This window comes from Chinchilla lanigera, unplaced genomic scaffold (assembly GCF_000276665.1).
Source record: "Chinchilla lanigera isolate Chin_1 unplaced genomic scaffold, ChiLan1.0 scaffold00013, whole genome shotgun sequence".
NCBI classification, from domain to species: Eukaryota; Metazoa; Chordata; class Mammalia; order Rodentia; family Chinchillidae; genus Chinchilla; species Chinchilla lanigera.
The window spans coordinates 28,690,663-28,718,052 of NW_004955414.1; the positions used below are offsets into that span (position 1 = coordinate 28,690,663).

The window sequence follows — 27,390 nt, forward strand, 5'->3', positions numbered from 1 at the left end:
CTCTGCCCTCAGGGAGCTCAGTGGAGGAAAGGGGTGGATGGACAAGCTGGCAGAGGGGCTGTGTCATCGCCGAGGTACATAGTGAGGTGCTGCGGGAGAAGACAGGACAGTGGTTCTTTCTTGGGGGATCAGGAGGGGGCTCCTAGGGAAGAGGTGACTTCTGAGCAAGTATTGTAAGATGAGTAGGACTCTGCCAGCTGTAGAAGTCCTGGAAGGGCGTCCCAAGCAGAAGGAGTCGCAGGGCAGAGTTGAGGCTCCAGTACAGGTGACACATCGGGTGTGTGTTCAGAGTGGGCCGAGCGATGGGTGACCCACACTGCCACAGCGTGGCGGTCGTCCATACACTAACAGCCCCCAAGTCTTAGCTTCCAGCCTGGCCCTCAGCTCACACACCACTGCCCACTCAACAGCTACACTGTGAAGTGTAAGGCAAAGAAGTCTCACTTTGTCCTTAAAATACATGAAAAAGCCAAACATACGAAAACCCAGCCTTGTTCTTCCCCAGATTTCCCCGTCTTAGGTGGCACCACCCAGGACCCAGATTCAGGCATGGCTTTTGATGCTGCCCCTGTCCTCATCCCGCAGAGCAGGTTTGCAGTTCCAGGCAGCCTCTCCTCCAAGCTGCACCCTGAAGCCCCCACCCCTCTCTGCCCAACCCCCCAGCTCTCCCTGGGGCTTTCCATTTCCGCCCTGGCCCCATGGCTGTCACGACCAAGTCGGGAGAGTGGGCTTTAAAAAGGGAGAGAAGCTCCTGTCACTTTCCGGTCAGAGCTCCCAGTGGCTTCCTGGCAGCTTGGAATGGAATCTAAACCTGTTGCCGTGACCTGCTGGCCCCTTCTCTGCCCCCATGTCTCAGCACTCGCTTTGCTCACTCCGCGTCAGACACAGGTGTCTTTCTTGCGGGTCCTCTTTCATGTCCTTGTACTCGCTGTCCTTAGCTGGGGTCCTCCTCCTCCCACAGCTGGCCTGGCCCACCCTCACTCCATGCTGGTCAAGTGCTGTCTCTCACCTGTCTAAAAAAAGCACTGTTGCTCTTCTCCCCGCAGCAGTCGCTCTGTCCTTTTACCTTGCTTTCTTCTTCAGCACCCATCACCACCTGACTTTATATGATTGTCCTCTTGTTTACTATGTGCCTAACTCCACGAGGAAGATCCTTGTCTTGTCTCTTAGATTCACCATGCCAGAGCCTAACATTGCACCTGGCACACATGCAGCAATCATGAAACACTAGGTGGGTGAATGAACAAGCGAATGAATTAGCGCATGCCCGCGTGCAAGCCGAGACTCAGGCATTTATTCCATAGGCAGTGCAGTCCAGTAGGCATCTTCCAGGACGTGAGTGACGTGGTCAGCGCTTTTATTTTAGAAAGCCAGCTGGTGGCAGTGTGGGGGCCGGGCTGTGGGAGGGAGGCAGCAGGACTACTTTAGAGGCTGTGAAAGTGGTGCAGGAAATTGATGCTGCGCCTGTGCTGCAAGGGGGAAGGGGGACAGATGACAGGCCCCGGAGACCTCTGAGTGTCTTGGATTTCCAGTGAGATAACTTGGTACGGTGATTCCTTTATGAGAACAGCAAGAGGGGATAAGCCAGTCTGGGAAGGGCTGCCCTATCAAGCAAACATAAGCCCTGGGGGCAGTGCTGTTGATGCTGCAAGGAAGATCTGGGAGCTGTTGTGCTGTCCCCATGCACAATCTGGCCCTGAGAGTGTGGTCAAGGAGGTGGTGCAGTCAGCGAGTGTGATGCTCCTCCTGCAGCTGGGTCTGATGGCCTTCACACACCAAGCCACGCTATGACGTTGGTTCTCGCTTGCAGGGCCTGCATTTGTCCATATTTGACTCAGAGCAGATTCACTCTAACGAACTGCTACCCCCTTTTCTAGAATGCACAGACTCTGCCCAGGAGTTTGCTGATAACCAGTTGTTCAGCGTCACCCTCACTAAGAATGCATGGGAGCCCTGCCCTCCCCAGTACCAGGGAGTCAGACCTCCAGTGGGGAGGCTTTCGTGGCCTAGGTCTTGTCACTCACTGACACCACCTGCTTGAGCACACTCTTGGGGACAGATTGTGCATGGGGACCGCAGAGCAGCTCCTAGCCTTTTTGAGGTTTTTTTGGTGTTTGATTTATTCCTTTTTCTCAAAACTCAACCCTCCAAGTTTTGATGAAAGTCCTTTTATTTTGGAGTAAGCACATGCTTGTGCATCTTACTGGGGCGTCAGTCTGCTCCTAACTGAGCTGTGTCATCCCAGGCCCTTACGCTTTGGTCCTGGGTCCCCGGTTGTGTTGCCCCACCATGTGAAGTGAATAGCTGTACCGTCTATAGAGCCAGGTGCTTACCTTCCACCTCCCCTGCCTCTTCCCGAAGTCCCCGTGTTGTAGCAATAGCGTGAGCAGCTACATAGGGAACTTCTTGTGTGCCAGGCATGGTGTTAAACACCTCACATGCATCCTGTCTAATGCAGGGTAGTTAGGAATATTATTGTTTTTTAGAGGTTAGTAGGTAAATGTATAGACTTAGAGATAAACAGACCCAGATTGAATCCTAGCTAGTGGTGGCTCTTGGGAATGCCACTTAATCTTTTTAACTTTATTTGTCAAGTGCAAAAGTGCTCGTTTACAGTGTGTTAGATATTGTGTGGTCAGTAAGTAATAGCAGCTTGCGGATAAAGTCATTGTCATTGTCATCATTGTCTTCATCATCTTTATCATCATCGACATTGCTACCACCAGTATCATTATCCCGGAGCTTCACAACTACTTTGTAGGTGGAGACCTGCCTGGTTCCAAAGCTTGTATTCTTGTTCCTGTCCCACATTGTTGCCCCCAAGTTAACCGTGTCTGAGAGTTTCTGGTCCCTGAGTTGGCTCTCCTGTTCTGTTTTGGGTGTGCCATGTATGCCTGCCAGGGACAGTGGGCTCAAGATAAGGCTTAGCAGTTTTTTGATTCCTGTTAGCCGGTGGCCTCTTTCAGTCATTGAATGAGCAGTTTCCAGTAGCTGGATTGTCTGGGTAGGAGCTTGGACAATCCCCCCAATCAATATCAGCTTATCTCCTGTACAGACCAGGGGTCTTCCTATATGGCTGTTTGTGTCATCAGCAGAGTTGTCTAAATAAAACAGGACAGCAGCAGAAAGGATGTGTGTGTGCTTCTAGTCTTTGGGAGTCATAGGTTCATTTGTGAATCTGCTAAAATTTACAAATCAGTTGTACAGAAAAAAAAAAAATCCATGTGACAAATACAAGCCCAACACTCTTAGTGAGACATTTTCCCTGGAGTCTACCTGGGATCCCAGTTGAAATTTTCTGATTCTGAAGATTAGATTATGTGCTCTTTTGTCCTTATGCTGTTCCTCAAGCACGGGGCATACATTTCTGGTACCTGTATGTATCTGAAGGTTGCCAAGCATCCTGCTAGTTTTTGGAAATCCTTGTTTGATAATATTTCCCATTTGCATTTATTTCTCGTGTCTGAGAAATATCTTCACCTACTAGAACCAGCCTGTCCGTTTTTGATAAGATGCACCTGCTGATTTGTGCATAAATTCAAGCCACACAGAGTGCATTAATAGACAGATTAGGGAGGGTTTTTTGCTGTAAAATATCAGATAAACAGGAATGTCATTGTGATTTACAGATTGTACAAGGAGGGTAACCCTAACTTCCGCAGAGATTAATGGTCCCAATTCAGATAACTGTAAATTTCTATTTTTTAACTTCTACTTTTTGAAATTTCAACTTTAAAATAATATACTTTTTTTTTTTCCTCTTTTCTTTCTTTCTTTATTTTTATTTTCAGTTTTCAAGATATGGGTTTAGGAGAAGGCAGATTCCAAGCCCCTTAACTCCTCACCTCAACCTGGCTTATCGACCCCGCTTTGGGAGATTCCCACCAAATGAGCCTGCTGCCTCTCAGCTATGGCAGTAATGATTGTTACTGCTTATAAAAGCAGTAGATGTTCATTGCAGACCCAGGTTTAGAACTCTCTATGGCTGGTTTTGAATTCCAGGTCTATCACTTATTAGATGTGCAGCTCCGAGCAGTGCAAAACGTACCCTCTCTGAGCCTCTGGTTTTCTCGTTGTACAGAAGATCCGGTAGAGTCTCCTCATTGCATTGCTGTGCAGACTGAGGGAGTCTGGTCTGTGTAATGCTCTTGCAGAGGTCTGATAGGCATGCATTTCTTCGGTGGGTTTTTTCCCCCACCCCAGTACCGGAAACTGGGCCCAGGGCCTTCACACTCAGCTACCCGCCCCGTCCTTCTAAAATTTTTTATTTTTAGACAGGGTCTTGCTAAACGGCCCAGGCTTGCCTAGAGCCTGTGATCTTCCTGCCTCGGATAGGATTACAGACGTGCACCACCGTGCCTGGCTTCCTCAGCAAGTATATACTGACACCTACTAAGAACCAGTGACTGTCCCAGCACCTCTGCAAAGAGTCAAAAACAAGACAGAGTCTCTGCTCCCTGATGCTCACGCTCTAAGCAGAGCGGACACTACTACACAAGACAATACCCATAATGAAGGCAATGTGAGAGCCACAGGAAGGGCCATTTTATATTAAACAGCAAGGGGAGACCTCTCTGGGGATGGTCAGTTTTTTGTGACTCCTGGGTCGCAAGTATGCCAGAACTCCTGCTTTAAACAGCGCTGCCTCCTTAAGTGTGTAGGTCCCGAAATTGAGTTTGGAAAATCTGACCACAGAGTGCAAATCGGTTCTCTTTGGGGAGGTGCTTGTCCAGCCACGCTCCTCCCGTGTGGAGCTGAAGCTCCTGGTCTGGGAACCGTATCCTCTGGCCCTGTAAAGGCCTCGAGTGCACCTCTTGGAGCATGTGCCCAGCTGAGCCCAGAGTGAATGAAGAGGCCCGTGTTGGGAGAGGGTGTGGTTCATTTCTAGCTAGAGCCGTTTCTGCTTGGTGGTGCTTTGAGCGTCCTGGTTTCCAAGGAACTGGAAGTAATTTTTCTCTGTGGAAGAGGGTGGCTGCTGCTTCCCTTGGCTCTTTAAGGGCTTGTGGCGGCGGCCACATAATACCGAGTGGCAACGCAGGCCCAGCTCATGCACTGGCATTTGAACTGCAGGGCAGTAAGACGATGCCTGGTGACAACCACATTGCCGCCCTTGGGGTGTGGTGGGGACTTAAACGACCGCTTCAGCCCGCTGCTGCCCAGACTGTTCAGAGGAAGCCCCTGGGCGGAAGGGCAGGTGGCCTCTGACTCACCTGTCCTATCAGTAATTGACCTATTTTTGTATGACCCTGATTTGCTCCACACAGTGAGAGATATGGTTCTGAATGTACTTCTGCTACCTGATTTCAGTCCGACACGTGACGGCCCAGATCTTAAACACACATAGCCCAGGCAGATGGACGGATGGGCGGCGGTTTTTCACTAATCTCCGAATTGTAATTCTATCACAAGGAAAAGGCTCCATTTCAAGAACATGGAACAATTATTTGAGACTACATATGATGCCAAAGCGGCAGGGCCTGATTTCTTGCTACAGGGCAGCTTAATCAGGAAATGGCCTAGATGGCCGCCTTTCAAGTAGGTCCTCGCAGTAGCCTGGCAACAGGCACAGGGTCATAATTGGAAGAATTTGGCTGAGTGTCTGTGGGTGTTTACAGTGCACTATAGGGCAGGGCTTCTCTTATTTATAGAATATTTTTGAGCAACAAGCAGCAGAAGGCTGAAAAGCCACTCAATCTCGATTTATTTTTAACAAATTCCATTTTTCCCCTCATCCCAGAAGGAAGACTGAGTTATTAAAAAACAGTAAAAAATACATCGTTGCAAAGCTTTGCCATATCTAATTATGGGGTTGCCAGCGTCGGCCTGCAGCCGCGTTTGAAGGGCTTTGTAAATCAGCCATCCATTCAATCTGTGAACTTATATGACTCCCATTCTTCATTTAGATGTAGAAGGAAATTATTGGCAAGTGAGAGCTGATCAGAAAAAGTTCTTCCCATCTAAATTAAGAGATGGAAGGTACAAATATAGACTAGTGTACTTATGTTCTCAAAGGGAGAGAAAATCATTCTTCATTGTCCATTATTCTTAGCTGCACAAACATACATCATGGCACTAAATACCCACTTTCGGATCTCGCTCATTGCAATGGCAGATCTGTGCCACTCAAAGGAGCAGTGTTGCGCTATCTCGCTGAGCTCAGCCCTGGGTGCGTATAGCCCGCATAGTCACGGAAAGCAGGAAGCCCGTGCTTTGTGCCTGTGTTTTTGGAGTGTGGTAGAGCTGGATGAGACTTCAGAGACACTCTAGCTCAACTATACCTTCCTAAAAGGGGAAGCTGAATTCCAAAGAGGGAGCTGTTGCCCAGGGCCTCAGGGAGTCATAGTAGAGGTGTGCTGAGGCGGAGGTCCCTGTTCTTCTCCCTAACAGTGTGCTGCTATGCAGAGTCTGAGAGCCAGTGAATTAAACAGATCTGATGTCTCCATTTCAAGGGTTCATAGTCTCAGAAGACAAGGACATTGAAAGAGTCAAACAGTTGGCCCTAGCTCAAGCAGCCTGCGTTATATGTATATACCACAGATTAGTTGAATGGTGGCGGTGGTGAGCATGGGGAATTTTGGAATCTGTGTATTTGGATACCAAAGCAAAGGTTAAATCAGTTGCTGTCTGACTCACTTGGGAGAAGCTTTATAGATGCTATAAAGTTTCCTAATGAAAAAAGGTGCAGCACATTTGCCGAGTGGTAGGAAGGGGGAATGTATGGTTCTGTAAGTGGTAGGTGACAGTAGAAATGAATATTGCAACTTGAGAGGTGCCCTGGGAGTGGGTCATTGAGTTTTTAGAGGAGTGTGGAGGAGAGCGAGGGACTGGGGCACTAGCCAGGGACAGGCAGCACTGAGTGCTGTGGAGCATCCTGCCTTTCCTGGGGCTGCCTATGGGTGGCACGAGGGCTGCCTTTCCAATCCTTTGCCCCTAGGCAGAAGAATAACTGGTCCTGGTGGCTTCTTCTCTGGCCCTAGCATTCAATGTCAATGGACTGGAGATAGCCCGTCTCTTGCTCTGTGCTATATGGGGGAACTGTGCCCTGGGCCAGTGTGGTTGTGGGTATTCGCTCTTTTCCTGCGGCCGGGAGAGGCGGAGGGACCTCAGGAAACCTTTCCAAGGGAGAATAGACGGCAAAGCCACCTCTTGGCAGGACTGGAGGCCGGTGGTTGTAGAGGATGTGAGTGGGCCAGGAGGGAGGTGGTCTGGGCCTAAATTAAGGCTGTAGCAGTCAGCAGGGAGAGGAACAAGTGGGAGAGGAGCGATTACAGGGGAGGAAGAAACAGTGGGATTTGGCTACAGACAGATAGCCAAAGAGAGGGTGAAGGGCAGTGACATGCGGGGACGTGCACTACCGCTGCAGAAGAGGTGGGAGGTGGGGACGGAGGAATTCAGGCTATGGGCAGATCCAGCAGCTTGCATCCAAAGCCGGAGCCTGTGGATTATTGAGCCCATGCGCTCTGGGAAGAGGTGGTCCATCTTCCTGTTCAGTGGGGGCCTCGCCGGCCTAGACAGAAGCATGGCACCAGACACTGCCAGATGGCGCACAGTTAAACAAGGGCACACTGTGGCCCCAGGGTCATCTCATGCATGTTTTCTTCTCAGTTCTTTGGTACCCAAAGCCACTCTAGAGTTCTCAGAGTTGAGGCTGTTGAAATAAGCACCAACAAGAACTCAGGAAGTACTTGGGACAAAGCTGATGGGCTATAGTTTGGTCATTTTATATTTTTTCTTGGATCTGTATTATAGTTTCAATGCACATGTTTTTGGTTGGCAAAATGATTTCTAGCTTTAAACTTTAGTTTTAGTTTTTATATTTTATAAAGGTAGCAGTGTTTTCAGGGCAAAAAATGCCTCCTGGGTGCCCTATCTCTGAGCCAATTTTTAGGGAGCACATTTTCCTTTCTTTTTCTTTTCCTTGCTCCAGACCTTTTCTCTGGGGCCCGGAATCTTTCCCTGTGTGCAGGCTGGCCCGGGTAACTTGAGTTGGTATGACCCAGGCCAGGGAGTTGTGTCTGTGGTTATTGGTAATGAGGAACCTCAGGTCCTTCACCAGAGAGGAGATTGGGGTGCTTTCTGTCCCAGACACAGCCCTTGGAGTCGGCTGACCCGATCCCTTGGTAATTGAGTGACTCCAGATAAGATGGCACCAGTAACTGATACTATCTTTAACTCTCCAACATTTTACACTTTGTCTGATCATTGCCCCAGCATCTAGCAGGTATTCAAGAAATGCTTTCGGTTTCATAAGCTATTGCTTGTCACTGGCGCCTCCACCAGCAAATGGTGATTTGAGGGCATTAAGTGAAAGTTCTGAAGGTCATGTATGCTGTTGGGGTCCAAAGTCTGTCCTTTCCGGCTGAGCAGTCACGCCCGGCTGTCAGCACCTTTATGCTCGTTATCCAAGTGAGAATGGTCCCTAAGAAGGGCCATCAAGGTTACCTGTGGCCAATCCCTGGTGCAGGAAGGCCCTTCTGTATGATTCCTGAAAGCCAGTGTCCCGGTCCTACTTGGGCATCTGTGTTCCGGGACCCCCACCCCACACACGCACTTCTGGCTCTTAGAAAACCTTCCTTATTGTGACGTGAAATCTACTTCTTGCCAAGGTTTCCTTGTTGCCATAGCTCTGCCCTTTGTAGCCACCCAGAGCGAAGGTCTGAAGGCATGGCCTGATTCCACCTGAGAAGTTTGAAAACAGTGCTCCTGGGCTGGAACCTTCTTTCGTCTTCATTTCCCTCCACAGGGCTTGTGTTCCCTGGTCCTGCAATCCTTCTGTGCATGACATGGCTGTCAGCAGAGTACTAGTAACGGGACGTTCATCGAGTGAGGGCTTGCCATGGGCCAGGCACTGCTGTAATCTCCTTCGTCTTATTTGTTACTTGCAATACCCCACCCCTATCCCCTTATGAGGTGGGTACCATTGTGGTCCTCATTTTACCAGTGAGGAAATGAAGGAAAGAATGGGGAGTCAGAACTTGTCTAGAGCTCGAACTCTTAACTCTGGTGCTCAGATATCACAAGCTTTGCTTCATGGTGCTAGAATAAAGCCAGGGTTCACCTGGCTGGCCCTGCTTGAACTTACTTTGCAAGAAATCATTTGATATCAGTCTGAGTTGAACCATCTTCCGTGAAACCTCCACAGCGTCTGTTTTGACAAAATGAACTAAATAGCACGGGCCTCTGCACTGTCACCAGCCCATGGGTTCATGCTTGCTCTCCCAGAGGGCTCCTAAAGTGGTAGATTAGATCAGGGTGACAAATATGGGCTATTAATATTTTATTTTCCTGAACATGTTGCCTGCCACAATGGGCTTCCTGTTTAAAGTGCCTAGTTATGGCTATAGAACCTTCAAAGAGACAGGGAGAGAGACCTAAGAATTACAAGCCCAGATTGCCTCTTCAAATAGTGAACGCACTATTCAGTCTCACAATGTCCCTGGCCATGCCAGGGTGGAAGGAAGTGCTGACCACCTACCTCCAAAGCCAAGGATGCAGGTGCCAAATGCTTAGCCCCCTAGAAGGGCTTCTGGTGGCTCAGGCCAGGATCCCCTGAGTGGGAGAAAGATGATCTGTGGCTGCATCCGGGTAGAGTTTACTTCCTGTGTGCACGAATACATGGGCCAGAACATCTTGCAGCTGGGATTGAACCATCTTTCTTTTTGGGAGTTGCTTTTCAGACAGCATGCATCCCAGAGACCTAGGCAGCAAGGAGAAGGATCTGGTCCCTGATATGTGTACCTGCAAACCTGCAGGGTGAGCAGCTTGAAGCCATGGAAAAAGCACTGCCTGTATCATGACCAAAAGCAGGGCCTTGGCTGGAGACATATCCTCCCTGAAGTGTTGTGCATTTACTGAAAAAATGGGGTTGACAGAGCACTACCCAGCAAAGCTGATAGGATTAGATGAGACCCTGCACAGGCATTGCAAAAAGCACCTGGCACAATGTTTAGTGATGATAAATATTAGCATCATAATTGCCTTCTTCTTCCACTGTTCATTCTCCTTTTCTAGCCCTGCTTGCAGTTGATTTGCTAAATGGATTTAAGTAAATATCCTAATCTCTGCCTGTGTTCTGCTGTACAAGAGGGTGAATCACGTTAATTGGTGCTGAGTGGGTACATAGCGCCCCCTGTAGGACATATTGGAAATGTGAGAGTGATTCAGTTGTTTCCGTGATCTGGGGCTTTTACTAGGAAAAGGGAAAGGGAAGGGTGCTAGTAAATGTAATGCTTGGGAAGAAAGGATTGTCCATCTACACAACTGTCTAATGTTCCGTGGGCGTTCATGTAGGCAGAAGTCTGCTTATAATTATCTCAGCCTAGAATCTGACTTCCTTTTGCACATAAATAATTTTTGCATGTTTTTACTGTATGCTGAATTTTCTAGGAATGCACCTACGGAGTACATGAGACCTATCTATTTTGAGAAGCTAGAGCATTTTATGATGTCATTCATAATGTCTTCTGGTGTAGCTGTGCCCCAACATGTATATATTAATTTACATGTTATTTTAACGACTTCATTTTTTTGTATGACTGTTGGAGCATTATACTGACTGTTTCTGTAATGTTAAATGTTGGCAGGTGATACTGTCGACAGATTTCATTTCGAGAGAGTAAAAAGCATTGGAAGTACTTGTGTTTTATCTTTGAAAGTAGGAGAAAGTGAGTGTACATATGTGCATGTGTGTTAGCTTATAAATTAGCTGGAGAAACCAGAGGTCAGACTTGAAGTAAAAAAGGAAATGGTTTCATTTCGCTTAGAAATGAATAATAATAATTTCTCCTTAACATGAGGATATATAGAAATCAGTTTTAACTATATCTGTTGTTTGTTGAGAAAGTAGGTGTTCTGATGGTCCCCTGGTGCTTTTAGAAAACATGTCCTCTTAAATTCGGAAGCTGTTTCATCCTCATATTTTTTTCATGTTTGCCATCTCTGTTCTTTTTATCCTCCCCGCCTGCCCTCACATAGACCCACTGAGAGCTGTGCATAGGCCCAAACATGGAAAGACGTGGGATCTGGTGGGGTACCCCAGCACTGACTCAAAGGCCAAAGTTGGGGGGTGCAGCCAGTCTTCTGTAGGCTCTCTGCTCCATCCCTGGGCCTTCACCTGTCTGTGAAACCCAAGGACTCTACAGGAGGACCCTAAGGGCCTGGCACCCAGGAGAAGCCCGAAGACAGAGCACCTGTCGCCAGGGTGCTCACTGCTGAATCCTGTGCCCTGGGGGTGGAACCTTGTACAGAACCAAGCTTGGCCCTGAAGACCAGCGCATGTGATGGTGCCAGTGTTAAGCAGGGCTTGGTTGGTAATGTGTGTGCTGTCTGCAAGTGTGAGCCCATGAACGCTTTCTGTGATGAACGTTTCACAAAGCCATAGTCTACTAGAGCGGGTATTTGACGTTTCCCTGTCCTTTATTATTTGTATCTTAAAACTAGTTATCTCTTACATGATGTGGATATGGTTATAGTAAATTTCAGTACTTAATGATCAAGTGTATGGTTCTGCTTAGTCCAAAAGTGACACATAGTCTAAGAGAAAGTTTGAAATGGATGGAAAACCCCAAAAGAAAAATGAATATTCACCATCTCAGCCCAACTGAAAAGTCCTGTTAACGTTTTGGCTTATTCTCTTCCAGTCCTTTTGTTGTTTTTGTTCAGTTTTTATTTTATAAATAATTCATGTTCAATTAGAAAAAGATCGATGATTTAGACAGTACAACAAAATGAAACTGGCCCATCTCCCCAGCTGGAGACAGCAGTCTCAATATTCTGGTGAATTTCCTCTCATCCGTTTTCTATAGCTAAGTAATAAGGTCAGGAATATTGTATATATAATTAAATGTGTCCCTTTCCAACTCACATTTTGCAGGAACATTTCCCATATTGTTATGTATTTTTAAGTATAATTTAAATAGTTGTATCTCATCTTAAATATACATACCAGCCCTCTCTGCTGGAACGTTTAGATGTTTTTACTAACCCTTATTATAATGCTGTAAGAAAATCTTAGAGCATTCTAATGTTAATATTAAAATATTAAACTAGTTAATATACATGTATCTATATATAGATGTATATCTGTTAAATGAATTCTATGTAGCAGAGGATGTCCTTAGCCATAATGTTTATCTTAATTACACATGAAATTACTTTATCAAAAGGTAAACTTTTTAAAGCTTTTAATACTTAATACCAATTTTCTTCAAAAAGGGTTTGTGCCTTTTCTATTTTGGTTCACAGAGGATTGATTTGCCCGTTGACTACACCTTCACTAATACTGATTTTATCTTTAAAGTGTAATCTTTGCTAATCTAAGCAGTGAAAGCAGCATCTCGTTATTATATTTTGATCAAGATGAGGGTGAGTGGGTTTTCATGTATTTATTGGTCTCTGTGTTTCACCTTTCTTGTGGTTTCTTGTTTTCGCTGCTTGTTTTTCCCCTGAGGAATTTGCTTTTTTATCGCTGTCTAGAAAGTTTTTGTGTGGTTTCTTTCCAGCCAGAGGGGATGGTCCTCCTGCGCCTGTGTCAGAGCTTTGGAGTCCGTCAGACCAGGGCAGTTCCCTGACCTCTCTAGGAATTAGTTCTTTGAGAACTCAGTGAAACATCCCTGACTCGCACAGAATAAAAGTCAGAGAGCGGCTTCTTCTGGGGGTTGCTGAGTTGCCATCCGACATTAGGCATTTCCTCATAAGATGTCTCTCGAGTTGCACAGCTCAGTTTGTTCATATCCTTGGACTCCTGACACTCTCCTCCAATAACTGAAGCTCAGAGAAATGAAACTGAAATCCCTGAAGTTTTTGTTTTTCGTGTTTAATTTTTCATGCAGGAAGGAGACAAGTGAAAGAGAAAGGGCTGATTCTGATTTAGTCAAGAGGAATTTGTAGGGCTGTTCCTGAGGTCAGGATACACGGAGATGAACACCCCAGAGCTGGGCCGCTGGAATGCCAGGGCGGGAACGAGGACGGGCACAGCTTAGAAAGGGAATCTCTCCTTCCGAGTCGGCATGGAAAGCATTGGCTGGTTAAGCTTTAGCCAACCCCTTAGACACACCTGCCTCCCCCGGGCTCTGCCTGGTTCGTGTGCTTGGTCCTGATTTTGGCAGCCTGGCACTGTGGGCAGGAGTGAAGGGTGTGAGCCTGCCCTGCCCGCTTTCTCCCGCTTGGGACAGAGCTTTTGCTTTTATTTGCTGAGTCACTGAAGCAACAAGGCGTGTGCAGAGTCCTGGCGCTGGACTCCAGTCCCTGTTCTGCCCTTTTCCAACTGTGCGATCTCGGACAAGTTACTTCACTTCTTGCACTCGGTGCCGTGATGCTGATAACGGTGTCTTCCCAGAAGGCCACTTAGGGACAGAAAGAGGGGTAGCACTGTCCTCTGTACCCGTCTGGCGCTCAGGAAATGCGAGGAGGCCGCTGTTGCAGGAGGGCAGGAGGACAGGTATCATCTCACTTGGTGGTGGAAGACGAAAAGGCAGCTCTTCCATCCATCCAGCTGTCACGCAGACATGGGCCCGGTGGGCGAGTGTGGCTGGATTCTCATCCCGGGGTCCCCTGGGCGGGGGCCGTGTGCACTTGCCAGGCTCCTTGTCACCCTCATGTCCGGACAGTCAGGAAGTCCACTGCTTGTGCTCTCGGCCAGGACTCAGCCCCCTCTCACCCCTCTGCTCCCGGTGCTGGGGGCTGAGCTGCGCTGTCTACCCGGGCCAGGACGCGGGGTCTGTTCTCACGGTGGCGGCAGTCACCCTTAAAACCTTAGTGGGACTCTCTCCCTTCAGAGGCAAAGCCAGGTCCTGGCCAGGACCAGCAGCCCTCTCTCTTCCCTAGCCGTCTCCTCTCACCATGGCTGTCCTACGCTCAGCTGGCACCACTGCCCTCCGTCCTCTGCCTGCAGCACCCGTGTCCCCTCCCTGGGGCTTCCTGCTGCCCTCAGCCCCACACTCCTCCCGCAGCGGCCAGCATCCCTCGGGATCTACTTCCTCACTCCCCCTGCGGACCAAGTGAGGGCAAGGATGTTTGTCTGCCGCCCCATCCCCAGCGCGGCTGTGGAGAACAGCGCCTGGCACTCGGATGCCCTCAGCAAATATTTGTGGAGAGATTAATGAGTGATCGTGGGCCAGCGCACTAACAGTGTCTTCATTATTACAAAATCGCCCCAGATTGAAATTGGGCTGCCACATGCAGCTCGTGGTGGAAATTTCCTCACAGTACCAGTTCTTGCGCCACAGACATTACCTGGCGTTCGTGGGTGCTCCCCGCAGCGTGTGGTGGCTGCTTTAGGACTGCGGCGCTGGCAGCCGAAACCTGTGCGGTGGGGCATGAGGTCCCCCGAGTGCCCGAGCCCCGTGTGACCCTGTCACCCCCAGAGCCCCCAGCCCCCTCCACTCAGCGGCTGAAGCAGCCCCCCATCCCACCCCGGCAGCATTTGCCTCCGGACTGGTCTTCTGCCCCGGTGGGCACTGTCCCTGCAGGGAGGTCGTGTCCTTTGCTGTCGCAGTCTCATCTCCTTAAGCACTGCGAAAACTCTCTTACTCATCCCCCGGTGACTTAACTTCCTCACTGTCCCGTCCCAGCTTTCCTGGAGGACAGGACTCACCCTCTTCTCTCCCCTCCCTTCCCCTTCTTTTCCTCCCCCAACCTTCTTTCTCTCCCTCTCTCCCTCTCCTTCCTTCTCTCCCCTCCGTGTGTGTGTGTGTGTGTGTGTGTGTGTGTGTGTGTGTGTGTGTGTATCTTACTAAGACCCAGGGGTTAGACTCTGAAAGTCCACTGAGTGCCCTGGGTGCTTCCTGCCGCCAGTGCTAACCTCGGGTGTCTTCCATCCCCATCCCTGGCTCCTCCGCACTCCTCGTCCCCACCGCTTGGCTCCCAGAGGTCACTGTCGCATGGTGCCCCTGCATACCCCTTCTCACCTTGATCTACGAGCTTCTTGACCCCTAAGGGTTCAAATCTGGGTTTGCATCCTGCGCCGGCCTTTCTACCCAGACCCAGGTGAAACCCACCGCCATTTCTTGGGCTGTGGTTGACTAAATATGCTGAGTGCTTTTCTTACATTCACCTCATTCTGTCTTCCCAGGAACTCAGGGAGGGGGCCCTCCCCCTCTACAGAGGAGGGGACAGGGCTCCTGTAGGCCCCCTAACTTGTCTGGGAAGCACAGCTGCTAGCCCCAGGATTTGTGCACCACACTGCCTACCACCTCATCAGGCCCGCCTCAGGTGCCCAGAATCCTCGCTTTGTCCACCCCCACGGCTCAGACCCTGGTGGGAGGGCACCTGCTCAGGGGCTGGGCATGCCAGAAGCCTCAGAGACCAGCCCCACAGCCTCACCTGTGCCTGGCCCTGCCCAGGATACCGTGCGCTCTGCAGCTGCCACACTACCCCAGGCTCCCCTTCTGGGCCTGTCCTCAGGGCCGCCCCACTTTGAGGCTGGCCTTAGTCTTTTCTGTGGTGAAAAGGTGAAGGCCATGCCAGATAGGGCCCCTCAGTGTCCCTTTCTGCTGCTGCTGCTGCACGTTCCTGCTGTCTCCCGCCGTCCTCAGAAAGGGTGTGAGGCCTTTCTCCTCTAAGCGCAGCCCTTCCTGGGGCCCAGCGCCCACTGCCTGTCCCAGCCTGCCTGTCAGGGGTCCCCAGCCGGAAAGGCAGGGGCCCTTCAGCCGCACCCTGACCTGCTCCCCACACACCAGCCTCTCCCCTTGCCACCAGGTAACAGCAATGCGTCCTTTTGTTTCCTTTAGAACAAGATGCAGATGCTTTCCAGAATTTTCTTCAACTTCAGGCAGTAAGTTTTTTTTAGCAAAGAAAAGTGTTCTTCCTGCGGTCCTTAGTTCCGGGCTCTCTTCTCTTGCTCCACTGCTTTGCAAAACAAAAACAAAGAAACACAACAGTGAAGTGGCTGGGTGATGTGTCTGTCCTTCTTGGGATCCTTCTAGGTATCGTCCGGGCTTGTCCCCTGTGGTCCCTCTGAATGCAGGGGTTCCGTGACGCTGAAGGTCAGGAAGGGAGCTGTGGCAGACGAGACAGCTTCCCAGAGCTCGAGGCGAGGCAGAGGAACGTGGCAGCGGGGTATTGGGGAGAATGAGCCTGCGCCGGGCCGGGCAGCCCCCAGGAGCTCTGTGTAGCTTCAGATCCCGCTGCTTCCTCTGGGGTCCAGGCAGAGGGGAAACCTGGAGAAGAGCTCTGGTTCCAAATGGCTGGGGAGTGGGCTTGAGTCACAAGGTGCCAGGAAGCAAAGGGCAGCGCTAGGCCCGAGAGCAAGAGACCCCCCTGTCCTAGGCCGGAGTGCGGCAGGAGGCTCGGGGCTTAGGCCGCTTCAGAGGAGCCAAGAAAGAGGCGGCTAAATAACAGCTCATGGTAAAGAAATCAGCAGACAGGGTCCTAGGGCAGGGGACCCTTAGTCCTGAATGGTTTTATGAGCAGAATTCCCCTTTCTGTGCTCTATCAAACTCTTGGTCTTTACATATTAGATTTAAAAATGGTGTGTGGATGCATACACTTGGGGAATTAAAGACTCCAATGTCCCTGGATGTCACAGTTTATGGGAGCATCTCTAAAAGTCCACGAAGCCCCAAAGAAGAGAAACCTGTTTGCTTAACTTGGAATGCCCCATACTTTTGCGCACTTTTGCCCCACGTGACATCATTCAATTTCCATGGTGTTAGTGTTAATAGACCTTTGGGAATGCTGGCTGGAAGAGTTTTTAAATCCTTGCATATTCTGGAGTGTGACTCTTTCTTACTTTGCATGGAGTCCGTGCCATGTCATAGAAAGAGTCTTTTAGAGAGGACTGATGTGTGTCAGCTCACCTTCCTAGAGAATCACTGGCCTTGGTGGACTTACTTCCCCTCTCTGATTAGTGTCCTGGTCTGTGAAATGGGAGAGCAGTCATTCACCATCTTCTAAGGCTGTTGTGTTGGTTTTTGAGAAAAGAATAGTAGTTAACACGTACAGAGGGCTTGTGATGTGTCAGACTCTATTTTAAGTACTTTGTGTATCTTTTTAAATCTCTTCCACCGTGCTGAGGCAGGGGATGTTGTCATCCTGGTTGTCCAGGACAGGAGACGGTGACACACAGGCCAGGCGTGTGCCCAGCGTCGTCCTGCGCGTGTGTGTTGGACCTAAGACTCCACTGCCTGGAGGTGCGGGATTTGGAACCCGGCCCTCGTCCCTCATCAGAGGGCGTGCGCTCTCTCAACCACTGTTTTAAAATGCCTAGAAGATGAAAGTGCTCAGCAGTGTCAGTTCTTATTTTAGATGGTTTGTGAACATTCAAAGGGTGATTGGGATTCCTGAGACCCTGAGTCACCCTGCAGTCCTTTCCATCCCACTGGAGAAAAGCTGTGTCCCTCAGCTGCTGGTCTACCCAGTTGCTTCCATCATGACCGATCGGGTGCTCGGCCTTCATCGGGCCACCTCCCTCCCCATGCCATCAGCGATCTATACACCCACCTCCAGGCCCGAGGGTGCTCCCAGCCGGCCCGCAGGGCTGCAGCGTCTTCTCACACCTCTCTCAGCGGGCATGACACAGCCCAGTGGTGGCGAACCAGCGGGCTGTTAGTATCACTGAAAGTTCTAAAAGGTTCGCTAGCACTGGCCTAGGAAGACATCCGGGTTATCACCCAACAGACCCTTGCTGGCTGCCTGTGCTGGCATAGGGGCCTGCCCATGAGGAACTCGGGCCAGCCAGCCCAGTTTGTGACTTATCCTTAGACCTCTGCATCCTGCTGTCAACCCTCAGGCCCTTGCAGATGGGGCTGTTGCAGCCTGAACGGAATTCTGTGGGCTCCCCGCCCTGCCCTGGAGGGTTCGCCACAAAGCCTGGCCTTGTTCTGGCTCACACAGTGGCCCAGATTCACAGGCCCCACCCCTCGGGAGTCTCAGCTGTCCGTCCAGCCCCACAGCTCCCAGGGCCAGCTCTCCTATGTTTAAGCTTGTCCAGTACCAGTAGAGTGCAGATGGGTTGCTCGTCAGGTCCCTGATGAGCAGCGCTTTCCAGGCTGAAATTCCTCAGCAGAGATGCCCTCCTCCGCTCTGAACACATCCACACCATCCAGCCCGCCAGCAAACACCTGTGGCGCTGATTCCAGGCCACCCCCTTCCTGGCCGCTTCTACTACCACTTTGCCATTCCTCTCGGGACCTGGACATGTGCGCGCGTGCGCGCGCACACACGCGCGAGCCAGGAAGCTAATTATTTTCTCCTCCAGTTCAACTCCTGTATCTTTATTACATGAAAAAATAAAACAAAATCTCACAACAAAATACTTTATAAGAGAACAAGAATAGTGATAATGGCACAGGGCTTCTGCAACGTATCATACGTGTCCCACAACTAGGAAAAAAGCACTCCTTTCTCAAGGCGCTTGACTGCCACCTGCTGGGAAGTTGTGGTAATGCCCCACCGATCTCTGCCGTTCACAAAGGTACAGGACCACCTGAAGCTGGGCAGTGCGCTGCTGCTCGCCCAGTCTTGGGTCTGGCTCTGCCCATTGCATTGGCCATGCTGTCCTGTATTTATTTAACTACTCGTCTCCCCAGCTACATTGAAGGCATCAGAAATGTAAGGACTGGAAACTTCTCCAAGGCCCTGCTAGAGGCTACAGAAAAGCTTGTGAATGATCCTGATGCAAACCCACCTGTCACCCTCAGGCTCAGAGCATCTGGTCACACATGAAGGTTCTCTGAGTCCACGTGCTGCAAAGCAAGGCAGCTAAACTCCCCACAGGCTGTCGGAGAAAGCATGGAAGGCCAGGGCGACTTGCAGAGAAGGGACAGGGCCAGTAACCTCCTGCCTCTCTCTGCTCAAAGACCCCCACCACCTGAACAGATAGGGACTACTCAGCATTCAGTCCCTTGGCAAGCACTGAGGCAGAGCCCGTGCTGTGGGGCGGGGGCCACCTCCTCGCCCTCCGGCCAGAGGAAGAGAAGCAGCGCTGCCTGAGGCCGAGCTATGCCCAGGCCAGCACCTTGTGGGCTGTGAGCATGCAGAGCTGGTAACTCGGGCCCCTGCTGGGGCATTTGGGGTCTTGTGTGGAATTAGATCTGTAAGTGTACACTACGAGGCAGGAGACGGGGCTGTTCCTTCACAGCTGTCCTTTTTTCCCGAGTGTCCACATGAGTAAGCCGTGTCATTGGGAGGTACAACTCAAGACACATCCTGGGGCTTCACACACAGTGTCTCAGCAGAACTCCTTCCAGGGAGTCAGGAAAGAGGGAGTCAGGCTTTCAGTAGGACCCCATTTTAAAAAGAGAGTGGCCCACTGTTCTTTTGCAAAGCCTGTTTCCCCGGAACCATTCGGCACAGAATTCCTCAGGTCTCCTGGAGAGAAGCTCTCGGCTGACCCCACTTTGCTCAGGTCTGTCCTAACGAACTGATCAGCTTCCTGGGCGGACACAGTATAGCTGAGTATTTCCCTTTTTGCCTTGCCTGCCAGCAAGCTCAGACAGAAGTTGTTTGCTCAGTTCCTCCAGCTTTACAGAACTGAGATATCTTCCTACAACTTCCCCCCTTGCTTCCCTAGGAATACTTGTTCTGGTGGTTTTTTTTTTTTTTTGAAATGTTGTATTTGACTTTTGGGGTGGTTTTTGGAGGCAGGTTTGGCAGTAGTGTGGTGATTAGAAGCATCTGCAGTGGGGCTGGACACAACTGGGCTTCGGCCTCACTTGCTGCCATGCCATTTTAAGCAAGGCGACTTGGCCTCCTCAATCCTTACACCTCCGCCGCAGAGCTTGGGTGAAGCCCACCATGACCAGAGAGGCTGTGGAGATTACGCTTGTCCAGCAAAGCCATGGTTCCTTCCCTCCTCCCAGATCAGCTTGGCCTGGGGCTCCTCGACCCTCTTCCTTATCCGCAGCTTCCTTCCTGTAGGACACACAGCAGTGCTAACCTGGGGAGCACTGTCACAGCTTTTCTGGGACTGAAAGATTCCCTGGGACACAGCCCCGCAGTGCTTGAAGGGGAAAGTCTGAGACATGGACCTGTCAGTCACTGTTGCACTGCTGTGACAGAATTCCACAGACTGGGCAGTTTAGAAGGAAGAGTAATTTGTTTCTTAAGGCTGCTTGGCAAGTCCAAGGTCAGTGTGCGGGCATCTGGTGAGGGAGCTGCCGTGTTATCCCGCGGCAGAGGCACAAGGGCAGGAGAGAGCAGGAGGGGAGGAGCTCACGTTTAAAGTGAGCCCGCTGTTGTGGTAACTGATGCCCTCCCGTGATAGTGACAACAATCTGCCCACAGCCGAGGGAACGCAACCACAGGTTCTGTGTGAAAGTTGTAGCGGTCACTTCGGCTCACAGTGGTCAGGGCAGGTCCCCTGGGCAGGTCCGATGCCTGGGTGTTGTGCAGAATCTCCCCACCAGGAGGGGCAGCTAATCGTCGGACCATGAAGACAGCCTGCCCTCTGCCGTCTGTTTCTTCGAGTCCTCTGGGCTGCTGGAGCAGGGATTAGGAGAAGAGAGAGGTGCGTGGTCTGACTGAGGTCTGGACGTGGTTGTCTCCCTGTAGGTGGAGGGTGGGTGTCTTCAGGAGTGGGGTTCCATCTCAGCTGTTCTGTTCACAAAAGCAGCCGCGTTTCCTGGTGGTGCCTACTGGTGGGTGACCTCCCCTTGTCCTCTCGGCTGTTGTGACTTCTCTGCAGGGGCAACCTGGAGAAACTTGTGGCTTCTCCTGCAGCCTCCTGCTCCTTTGGGTGGAGCCCCAAGGAGCAGGGGCTGGGGTGGGGTAGAGGGTGCCCTGCATTCTTCCTAGCACAACGTACAAGTCCCAGTGTGCCCTGCTTCCTCGGGCGCCCAGCAGGCTCTTCACCCCCACTTTGGGAATCTCTGGCTCAGGAGTGGGAACACACGTGGCCCTGCCTCTGGGGCCTCGTCCAAGCTCTCCCAAGCCTGTCACACTGTGCGGCACTTGCCTGCCGTACCAGGGCAGGTCCTGAGACCCCACCACCCACAGGGATCCCCAGAAGATGCCTAAGGCCTCGTGGAGCGCCTTCCCTTGGCTCAAATCTTTTGGAAGCAGCATGGAAAGAGCTGGGGCGGGCAGTGTTCTTTACTTTATTCTCACGTTTAAGACTTAAATGGGGATTAGGGGCTTCTTAGGGGCTGGGCGATTCTTAGAGGCTGGGGATTTAGCTCAATGGCACAGCGCCTGCCTGGCAAGCGCAAGGTCGTGAGTTCGATTCCCGGAATTGGAAAAAAAAACAAAACAAAATGAAAAAAAACCACAAGAATATCTTCTTGGAAAGAAAAGAGCTTTCCAAAAGCAGTGTCAGGGGTCACAGCTGGTTCAGCTTCCTAACAGCTGGTTAACCTTCCTAACCTAACCTGTCCAAGCAAGGAAGAAGGCCCTCTGAGCTTTGCTGGTACCGGCATCTGTATAAATACTATTATTCTAACTTCTCTCTAAATTTGAGTATTGCAGAAAATCACCAGAGTAAGACACTGCGTGTGGAGTTTGGGAGCCCGAGCTTAGTAGAACCTTCCTGTGCGTGCCCAGGAGGCAGGAGGAGAAGGGATATGAACACATTCGTCGGCTGAGGCGCGGGCCTGGGCTGGGGGGATCAGCGTGCGAGGCAGGCCAGGCAGGGAGGCTGCGTCTTAGGAGGCTTCTGCAGGAGAAGGGAGAGGAGAGCAGGTCACCACTGACAGGCAGCAAAGGAAGCCACCCGCACAAGGAGGAGCGGGTCCGCCAAGGCGGGGGCTCGGGGACCCGCAGTCCTTCAGTCTGGCTGGGGGCTGGGGTCGCACTGGGACTGAGCACAGCCCACGGCTCCTGCCAGGGCATTTGGGGTTTTTGTCTGCAGAGTCTGAGGGGGATCGGTGAGGCTACAGAGGCGTCCTGTCGCTGACCGCAGCGGGTGGGGCTGGGGCTGGCAAGGTGGTGACAGAATGAGGGGAGCTCCCGACCCTCTTATCGGAGGACTCCCTGGGGCACCAGGTGTGAGAGGGAGGAGGCAGCCTGGGCGGAGTCTGCCGCTGACTGGCTGGAAGGGCGGCATGAGAATGGGTCCTGGTCAGATTTGGAAAGAATTACATGGAATAAGCCTCGGGGGCTTGGGTCCATTGGCCGCTTTTACCCGCTGAGGTGCGGAGAGTGGAAATCCCAGATCCCTGGTCACGATGCTTGCACACACCCGGACCGGAGTTCACAGAGTGACACGGAAGGATCCTGCAACAGGCTGCAGAGAGGAGTAAATTGGAGGATGAAAGCAGTTCTATTCCTAGATATGCCTTTGAAGACCGAGTAACGATCTAGACAGAGATACAGCAGAGACTGCTGGTGGAATGCGAAATGCCAGAATTTTCTTCAGCGGGTCATGAAAGCCCCATCTAAATCTAAATCTTGCTTTCCCCAGCAGAGCAGGGCTGGGTCAGGAGAACATGGGAGGCCCTTTTCTTGCTTCTAGATCAGTTCTGTCCGGGGCAGGAGGCCCTGGCGGGGGGGGGGGGTGCGGGGAGGGGGCACCCCCACTTGCTTGTCATGCACCCCTTTGTAGGATGCATTTCCCTTCCCTTCCTGTCTACTGTACTTGAGGTTCGCAATGTTTCCTTCCACCGTCTGAGCTGGCTGCCAGTCTGGGGCGGCCCTGTTGGCGTTTTGTTTGGCCTTAATGTTTTCTGTCGTTTTCCTTTGTTCCTGATCCCTTAGGCTCAGATCACTGCATGTACCTGAGTAAGAGCTTTGGGGTCACTGTGCGACGCTCCAGCTGTGTGACTTTGGCTAGTTTTTTCACCTCTTTGTGCCTCAGCCAGCTCTTTACAAAGTGGAGAAAACCACGGTATCTACCTCCTGGAGCCATATTTTTCAGGTTTAAACGAGTTCATCCACGGAAAACAATAAAGATGTGCCCGACGCAGAGCAACACTCCGGTGCTCACCACTGTTCTTTACTCCCGTAAGGGAAATGATAAAAAGCACGCTAACCTTTCTTCTCCCAAGGACATGCCCCAAAATTCGTTTTTAGTCCTTAGAAGGCACTGCGTTCCACAGAAAGTGGCTCCAAGATTCCCCCGTGCCTGCAGCTGGAGTGTGGCGGGGGATGGGGCTGTGAGCCCCTGCAGCGCTACACCCCGAAATCAGGAGTCAGGCACTGGCTCCTCCAGCACCTTTAGTGAGTAAGAGAATTTCACATGCATCTGGCCCCAGAGTGGTTGTTCTGAATTTCCTTTTCCTGTGGTCCCCACTATAGGGTTTTGGAAGAACTTGACTGCCTGGAAGGAAATTGCGAAACATGAGAATCACTTTGAGGTGACCACCAAGTCCTCCAGCCCCTTGGTCCTCCCAAACTGATCTGGGGTCTAAGGACCTTAATTTCAGGTAAGATATAAGCCCCACCAGCCCCTCGCGGCTGACGATCACTGGTCGCTGGGGGGGTGGAGGACACTAGTGGCACCCTAACTCTGGCATGTAGCCCATAGGGGCCGGGGCTCAGCAAGTCACCAAGACCTGGAAGGTAGGCTCTGTACATATCGCTGGCCCTATTCTCAGTGTTAGCAAGAATGGTACCAAGGGCAGCCAAGCAGCATGGTCAGTGATGTTACAGAATCATAAAATGCATCCTGAAGGATAGGTCAGAGAGAGTAGCCAGGAAATTGCTGAAATAAAGACCAATAGGACCAAAGAGGATTTGTTCTACTGCATATTCAAATGCATTCTAGAGCCACACTCATAAAAAGTGTGGTCCTATACGGGAAAGAGCTAGAGCAGAGGAACAGAATGGAAAGTCTAGACATAGACGATGAATGGAGGTAGCATTTCACATGATTGGTTAACAGGATAGATGCATGGTCTGATAAATGGTGTTGGGACAATAGTGTATCCAAGGGAAGGAAATAAGAAATTCCTAACCATAGGTAGTGCACCAAAATAATTTTCAAACAGATTAAAGTTATAAATAAAAATATTAGTAAAAAGGAGAATATCTGTATTTGGCTGAGAAAAGGGTTTAGAAAACATGTCACCTTAAGTACTACATGCTAATGGCGTAAACAAAGTTAAAAGGAAGAAAAGAAAGAATAGTATTTGCAACATTTGTGATGAACGAAGGATATTCCTAACATGCGCATGTATTCATCGACTCAGCGTCTATTGACTGAATACTCGAAATGTGCTGTGAACTGTTCTAGGCAGTAAGGGTACATACAGTCGATAAAACACAAGCCCTGCTTTCCTCAGCCTTATAGAAGACAGAAATTATTGTAGCTAAAGTTTGGATGAAGGCTTTAAAAAAAAACATTGAGTAGGGGCCTTAATTAGGGAAGGATGGCAGTTTGTATTATATGGTTGTTCAAGAAAACATCACTGGGGAAGTAAGATTTGAGCAGAAATATGAAGGGAAAGGGAAGAAGTGTGTGAGTTCTGTTGTCTTACTGTTGCACCAGTAGGATTTGCCAGTGGACTGGACCCAGGATGTGAAAGAAAGGATTCAGGCGGCTCCCAGGCTTCCGTAACTGGCAGGATGAAAGTACCGCTTACTGACCCAGGAACGACCGACAAGCTTAACCTGAGGGTTTTGAATGATTGCGCATGAGATCTGTGTTGCTTATCCCAATAAGATGAGAGGGAGATGGTTGGCTTTATAGATCTGGAGTTTGGGGAGAGAAGAGCCAGGCTGGAGATTTGAACTTGGGCATATTCATATTGTGGGTAATATTTAAAACAACAAAACTAGGAAGAGGTCCTAAGTAGTGAGCGTGGACAGAGGAGAGGTTGCAGCACACCCTGGGACTCTCGTTTAGAGCCGAGGGAGAGAGGAGGCTCGAGCTAAGGAGAGCAAGGAGTGACTGCTGACGTAGAAGGAGAACGGTGAGAAGGAGGCGTCTCCCAGGCAAGAGACAGCGACCCGGGAGCCATCAGGAGGGAGGGATCTAGCAGCGGGGAGGTCACTGGTGAGCCAACAGAGTTTTATTGTATTTTTTAAGACAGGGTCTCACTATGCAGTTCAGGCTGGCCTGGAGCTCACTTTGCAGCTCAAACTGGTCTCGAACTCACAACGATCCTTTTGCCTCAGTCTCCAAAGTGCTGGGATTACAGGTGTGTGCCACCATGCCCGGCTAAGGGTTTTATTGTAATCCTGGGGACAAACCCTAACTTGCACTGTAAGAGAAAAATACTGGAAAAAATACCAGAGATGTAGAAAATGGGACACTAGAGGAAGATACTGTTCACAAACGTTTAGTGTTCCCAAGGTGGGAGTGACAGAATTTATATTTTTATTCAAGTGGTAATGAGTTGTTCATGTGGGGAACATGGATGGTGCAGGATGGGCTGGCCAGGGGTTCACGGTAGCCGCGGGTAGGTGAGAAGAGTGAAGACTCTGTGGGAATCGGGGTTTGGAAACCTCTACAGGTGCATCTCAGGAGGCTGAGGGATGTCATTGCTGACCTCTTCGTCAGATAAAGAAGCAAAGTTATAGGGGCCAGGCCTGTAGCTCAGCGGTAGAGTACTTGCCCCAGGTGGGCGAGGCCCTGGATTACAACTCTAGAACTGCAAAAAAGAAAAGAAGCAAAGTTTACCAGCTGTGAATGGGAACCAGGGAGATACTGGGCTTGGAGGCAGAGGAGGAAGTGACGTCTGTGGCAGCAGACGGGGAGAACCGAGGGCCAGGAAGGGAAGGGTGCCGTACTCCGCGGTGCGCACGCTCTCTCGTCCAGGTGCTTGGTGCTAGAGAAGCAGGATGTGAGTATACACAAGTGCAGACGGAGAAAGGCCTAGAATTGTAGAAGCACCGTCAGTAATAATTTAAAAGTGCAAATAATCACATCGCGTTCTCCTCGCCCACTTTGAGACTGGCCAGAGCTCTTTGGTGATAAAGATTGCAAGAGCTTTCCAGGAGCGCAGGATTTGAATGTGCTGCAGGACACAGTGCGTCCTCACTCGGAGAACTTTATTCTGAGAGTAGCTCAAATGCATGGAGTTACGTGCACGAAGATGTCCATTCCAGCAGTGCTTGTACAAGGGAAAACACCTACCCAGGAGGGGATGGCTCGCAACCGTGGGCATAATAGTGGCAGTGGGAGACAGCGCTCGGACTCATGCTCACCCTCTTGCTTTGCAGATGAGGAAACTCAGGTCCAGAAGGAGGGAGTGACCGCTCTAGTCATCCCGTGGAGCCCAGAGCCCTGACACTGCAGGGCGCGGCCTCTTCAGCTGGTTTAGAGTTGGAGCCCTCTGCAAGGTACTTAACAACGTCTTTTCTGGAACAACTTACTTGGCACTCATAAAGTCTGAGTTTTGCCAGTTTGTTCATGGTGTCTTCATGTCATTATGCAAAGGGAGCAGCCAGCTAGAGCAACCGAGTGACTCTGTGTCTTCAATAATTTTTTTAATGAAGAAAAAGTAGATCATGTTTATTTATTTCACCGATCATATATCTGTTGGCTAGCAGGGGATGAAGTTGGGATTGTCAGAGAACCTACGGGAATTGGGTTGCCTCCTAGCGGCTCGGGGTCTGGTCCAGCCTGAGACACAGAAGAAGCCACTCAGCTTCTCTGAGCCTCTGTGTCTTTTCCAGAAAAATGAGCAGGTGGGCCTAGATTAGCTCTAAAACTAAGCAGGATGCTCTTTCTACTCCGCTGTGTGCTTGTGCCAGGCTGGCTGGGTGGGAAATGTCAGTGCTTAGGCCAGCACAGTGAAATAAATGCCCCGTCACAATTCCAGAGCTCCCAATGGCAGACCAGAGAATGGACATTTCCTCCACAATCAGTGACTTCATGTCCCCCGGCCCTACCGACCTGCTCTCCAGCTCCCTGGGCACCGGCAGTGTGGATTGCAACCGCAAGCGGAAGGGCAGCTCCACCGACTACCAGTAAGGTCCTTGCGGCTCGCGGACGGGCAGGGAACTCTAGGGCTGACCACCACTTTTCCCGGAAGAGGGGATGGGAAGGAGAGGTCCAGCTCTCCGTGCTGCACAGTTGGTTTGGGCTTCGTTTCTCCCTGGCTTGCAAGTGAGGAGGGAGCCTCCAGGCCTTTATGTGCCCTCCAGCCCCGGCATTCATCTGCAGCCTTGAAGCCAAGTCTGCTTCTCCCTTCCCCTCTCGCCTGCACTCCTTTGAGCAGGAGGACCGAGTCTGTAGACCTCAGCCCCGCTCAGGGCTCTCTGAGGAAGACAGCGAGGATCGGGCGCACACTTCATGTGTGTGAGATGGATGAGCAAGAGCACAGGGATATTGATTCTGCCCTGAACCGTTAAAGTAGTGCGTACCACTTATGTTAAGTAGTATTTTTGTTTCTTTTTAGTCTTGACTTTTCTTTTAAGTAAATTTCCCCACTCACTGTCCACCCTCTGCCTCTGTCCAGCGCTAGGGAAGAAGGCCGTGTGGCACGTTCAAAGGCACATTTCCCTTTGCTGAGGCATCTGTGTGGGATCGTACCCAAATGTCCATGTGTGAGGCTTTCTGTTGTATAATGA

The 27,390-nt window shown here is 50.6% G+C and overlaps 1 protein-coding gene across 6 annotated transcripts in view; it reads left to right on the plus strand.

Moving 5' to 3' along the window:
- Nucleotides 1–27,390, plus strand: part of Arntl (aryl hydrocarbon receptor nuclear translocator-like) — a 95,698-nt gene that overhangs the window by 38,000 nt on the left and 30,308 nt on the right. For 4 of the 6 annotated variants that reach the window (XM_005380316.2, XM_005380319.2, XM_005380321.2 and 1 more), the window contains 3 exons: nucleotides 23,170–23,297; nucleotides 26,038–26,157; nucleotides 26,640–26,787. In XM_005380316.2, the coding sequence (XP_005380373.1) occupies nucleotides 26,648–26,787 (140 nt within the window). In that variant the 5' untranslated portion in view covers nucleotides 23,170–23,297; nucleotides 26,038–26,157; nucleotides 26,640–26,647. Of the gene's footprint in view, nucleotides 1–23,169; nucleotides 23,298–26,037; nucleotides 26,158–26,639; nucleotides 26,788–27,390 lie in introns of those variants that run through there. The other 2 variants (XM_013511990.1, XM_013511991.1) reach the window with 1 other exon arrangement.